The sequence below is a fragment of the Microtus ochrogaster genome, chromosome 15 (genome assembly GCF_000317375.1).
Source record: "Microtus ochrogaster isolate Prairie Vole_2 chromosome 15, MicOch1.0, whole genome shotgun sequence".
Lineage (NCBI taxonomy): Eukaryota > Metazoa > Chordata > Mammalia > Rodentia > Cricetidae > Microtus > Microtus ochrogaster.
The window spans coordinates 8,430,736-8,435,463 of NC_022017.1; the positions used below are offsets into that span (position 1 = coordinate 8,430,736).

The following is a 4,728-nucleotide window of genomic DNA, read 5'->3' on the forward strand; positions in this document are numbered from 1 at the left end:
CATTCTAGAGCAGTGGTCCCTCATTCTAGAGTAGCGGTCCCTCATTCTAGAGCAGTGGCCCCTCATTCTAGAGTAGCAGTCCCTCATTCTAGAGCGGTGGCCCCTCGTTCTAGAGTAGCGGCCCCTCATTCTAGAGCGGTGGTTTCTCATTCTAGAGCAGTGGCTCCTCATTCTAGAGCAGTGGCCCCTCATTCTAGAGCAGTGGTCCCTCATTCTAGAGCAGTGGTCCCTCATTCTAGAGCAGTGGTCCCTCATTCTAGAGCGGTGGTCCCTCATTCTAGAGCAGTGGTCCCTCGTTTTTAGAGTGGTGGCCCCTCGCTCTAGAGCAGTGGTCCCTCATTCTGGAGTAGTGGTCCCTCATTCTAGAGCAGTGGTTCTCAACCTTCCTAATGCTATAACAACCCTTTACTACAGTTCGTCATGTTGTGGTGACCCCCGCCATAAAATCATTTTCACTGCCACTTCATAACTAATTTTGCGGCTGTAATGAATCGTAGTGTAAATATCTGGAAGGGTTGTTTGACACCCCCCCCCCCTCAAAGGCATCTAGTCTGTAAGGCCAAGCCTGACAGCCTGAGTTCTAATTCTGGTGGAAAGAGAGAACCAACTCCCAAAAGTTGCCCTCTGACCTCCGCATGCTAATACACATGTGTATGCACACAAATGCATGTGTGCACACACACACTTGCATGCACACAAAATAAATAAATACATGTAATTAAATACTTCTATATTATGTAGCTAAATTTCCCTGCCGCCTAAGGCAGTTTCTAATTACAAATTACTAATAGGAGATGTTTGCTTAGTTAGTAGAGGGTTCTTCTGAGTTCCAGTATGGGAAGGTTCACACTTTGGGAGCTATTGACACTGGGCATCACCTGGTGCCCTAAGTGAGTTCAGGGCACTGTGTATGCTACAGGTAGTGTAGTTAAACAGAAAACATGTTTGAGGGGTCTGAATTGGCTGGAAGGAACTTTGGGGAGGGGATACTCAGGGTCAGGGCAGAGCAGATTCCCTGCTGTTGCCTTGTTTTTAGCTCTTTCTTGTCTTGGTCCCAGCCATAGCCATACTTGGGAGGTTTCTCTAGTGCCATAGGAGGGAGCTGTGATTGGAACACTGAGGCCAGACCAATCAACATTCAAAATGCCCAGTGGAGAAGCCAACTGTGCTTGTTTGAACAAGAATGACCCCCATATGCTTTAATGCTTGGTCCCAATTGGTGGAACCGTTTGGGAAGGACTAGGAGGCGTGGCCTTGTTGGAGGAGGTGTGTCCCTAGGGGTTGACTTTGAGGTTTCAGAAGCCCACACCATTTCCAGTCAGTTCTCTCTTTCCTCACATCTGTGGATCATGATATAAGGTCTCAGCTTCTGCTCCAGCGCCATGCCTGCCTGGTGCCATGATCCCCACCACAATGGCCATGGAACCTTGAGTCCCCAATGCTTTCTTTTATAAGTTGCCTTAGTCATGTTGTTTTATCACAGCAATAGAAAAGGTCTATGACACCACCAGAAGTATCTGAGCAATCTAATGTCATGCCCCAGTAAGTGAGACGGGAGACAGAGTTAGTGTTTTCATGTATTTTGATGGCCTGGATTTGTAAGTTAGTATCATCCCTCTTGTTCTGCAGAGGTCTCAGTGTTCATCCCCTCCACTTGCACAAGTGTGTGAGCCTGCTGAATGCCCCTCCTGCAACAGCGCCTCCTCTCAGGTCACTCCCTCACCCGCTCTTCTTTGCCCAGCATCCTTTGCCTCCAGCTCCAGGGGCTGCTGCCAGTGCTGGAATCGAGGTCTTCTCTAACATCAGACTCACTGGCGCTTTGATTTATCTGGGGGGGAAAAGGTGCTTGGGCTTTTCCTCTGTTTAAGAAACAGTGGAAATTCTCTTTGGAAAACAAGCATCCTTCATAAGAAAGGCACATGGGAGACTTGCTGGGCCAGGACACCACAGATCCGACTTTGTTATTAAATTTAGCCTGGTTGTCTTTTGAGCCGCTTAAGCAGGAGTCTTTATTTGGACAAGCCCAGCACCCACATGCCCTTGGGCTGCCTCTCCTCACATCTCTGCAGCCAGACCATAAGCCTGCAGTCCGTGGAAAGACTTAGAATGCTGGGGACAAACGCAGGGCCACATGAAGTGCTAGGGGCTATGCCAGTTATCTCAAAGATCCTCTTGTTCTCCCCACTGAGAAGAGGCAATTCTGATTCTCTGGCTTCTGCTTCTGAGTTTGTTCTGCCTGACTGTACACCCAATACTGCTTTTGATGTCTCTGGATTCCTTATCTGTCTCCATTCTGGACATCCCCACACTTCTAGACCAGTGTTGGCTGGGGTGGCCTTTTCGTTTCAGGACACCAGTGTTTTCTTCCCTAAGCAAAGAGGGTCTGTGGACTGCAGCTTAGTAAGTTTGTCACAAGTGCATACACAGCGGCCTTTGGCTTATTCTAATAAAACAGTATGAACTTAGAAAGGCGATAGCAGACAGACCAGATCACTTAAATGAAAGAAGAAAAAGACAATAAATAGTAAGAGCGACAGTACTGATCCCTACAGTCCCTTTAAATGGAACTTTATTGTGAAATGTAGTGTTATTCAAAAAAAAATTTATAAAGTTTTAAGCACTATTTAAAGATGTTTCTTTAAATCCGGTTCAGGTGGCTTTATGTCTACTAATGAACATGTATTGTGACTGATTCGGACAATAACTAGAGAACTGAACTCTCTAGAAAGGCTGTTTAAGAGCTGCTATTGCTGTGAAGAGACAAGACTGGAAAGCAAGTTGAGAAGGAAAGGATTTATTTGGCTCACACTTCCTCATTACTCTTCATCAAAGGAAGTCAGGACAGGAACTCAAGAAGGGGTGGAACCTGGAGGCAGGAGCTGATGCAGAGGCCATGGAGGGGTGCTGCTTACTGGCTTGCTCCTGTGCCTTGCTCAGCCTGCTTTCTTATACAACCCAGGACCACCAGCCCAGGAGTGGCCCCACCCATCGTGGGCTGGATCCTCTCATATAAATCGCAATTCAGAAAATGGCTTGCCTACAGCTTAGGTATTATGGAGGTATTTTCTCAACTGAGGGTCCCTCCTTTCAGATAACTCAAGCTTGTCTAGGCGACATAAAACTAATCACCACAAAGGCCAAAAAATCACCTTAAAATGTTTTAAGAGTATACACAAGAGGGGCCAATGAGATGGCTCAGTAGGTAAGGGCATTTTCTTTGCAAGTCTGGTGTTGGAGGGGGCTGCTTGCTAGTTCCTGGCCACCCGGCTAGCTTAGACCTGAAATAATCACACAGAACCTGTATTAATTAAGTCACTCTGGTGGCCTGAGTTCCATCCCTGGAGCCCATGTAAAGATGGAAGGAGAAAACTGACCCCACAGCATTGTCCTCTAGTGGCCATGGCACACAGGGCACACCTGTGCATGCCTGCATCCGTAAACGAGGAAAGGATACAAGCGTCCATTTGTCTGTGCTGATTTTTCTCTGATAGAAGTTCTAGTTTAGTGTACAGATTACAAGTCTAAGGTTCTGAAATTTACCCTGAATGCATTATGTTAGCCTTGAGAAGGTTTTATGTTCTTCTGAATAGCTGTGTCTGTGTCTCATGCTGGAGTTTCTCCCGCTGTCTGGATCTTACCCATCCCAATGCAGGCCCCTCTGCTAGGAGAGAAAGAGTTGACCTCTGTGGCTCCTGCCCTGAACTGGGCGGTCCATCAGCCGCAATGATAGAATTGCTCCAGCAGCTAGTGCTGCTGTCTTTTTTGCAAGGGAGTGGGGCTTTGTGTTTAGTGCCCCCAAACGGGAGGATCTGAGCTCTGGAGGAGATTGCCTCTATTATTATTATTAATAATAATTCATTATTAATTTTGGTTTTCTGAGACAGGATTTCTCTGAAGCTTTGGAGCCTGTCCTGGCACTAGCTCTGTAGACCAGGCTGGCCTGGAACTCACAGAGATCTATCTGCCTGTCTCCACCTCTAGAGTGCTGGGATTAAAGGCGTGCGCCACCACTGCCCGGCTCCAGTATCTTTCTAATATCAGGTGCATGTATCTTGGTCTTACCTAATCTACTTAGGGAAGAATCTGCACAAAAGGCAAGCGTATATTGTGTGTGGTGTTTTCGTTTACTTTGAAAGTGATATAAAGTGTGTAGCTCTCTTATAGCTCATAGCGGCCTTTCCTCTCAGTCACGGTAAGCAGCTCTTGCCTGTTTAGATAAATAGTGGGAGATCGAGAAAGAATGAGGCGAAGGATCTGCCCTGAGAGTGTTAGCGTTTATTTGATAAAGCAAGAATGGCGATAACGTGTGCACACAGCACGCAGGCGTGCACCACACACACAATCACACACACAGCGGGGAGGTGTTGAAAAAGAAGATTTTATTTACTTGAGCAAGCACCCAGCGGACAGCTTGCTGCGGGGAGTGTGTTTGGGGAAATACCTCATCTAGCATTGCTGCTGAACTCCTAGTCCTTAGCATAGAGGTAAAGGTGTTCTGTGTGTCTTTTCAGCAAGTTCATCTCTGACCGTGAGAGCCGAAGAAGTCTTACCAACAGCCATTTGGAGAAAAGGAAATGTGACGAATATGTAAGTGTCCTCGGTGTGCGCGCCGACCCTAGCCACGTGACTGGGGACAGTGTCTGTGTGTGTGGTCTGTGTGCGTGTGGTGCAGTATAAAAGCGTATGTGTTCATGGTCTGTGTGCGTGTGGTGCAGTATAAAAGCGTAT

General features: G+C 47.1%; 1 protein-coding gene across 6 annotated transcripts in view; it reads left to right on the plus strand.

Moving 5' to 3' along the window:
- The window catches only part of Slc38a1 (solute carrier family 38 member 1), a 73,802-nt gene that overhangs the window by 24,125 nt on the left and 44,949 nt on the right, over positions 1-4,728 (plus strand). For all 6 annotated transcript variants that reach the window (XM_026782730.1, XM_026782729.1, XM_013348677.2 and 3 more), the window contains one exon: positions 4,512-4,587. In XM_026782730.1, coding sequence (XP_026638531.1) covers positions 4,512-4,587 — 76 coding nt within the window. The remainder of the gene's footprint in view (positions 1-4,511; positions 4,588-4,728) is intronic.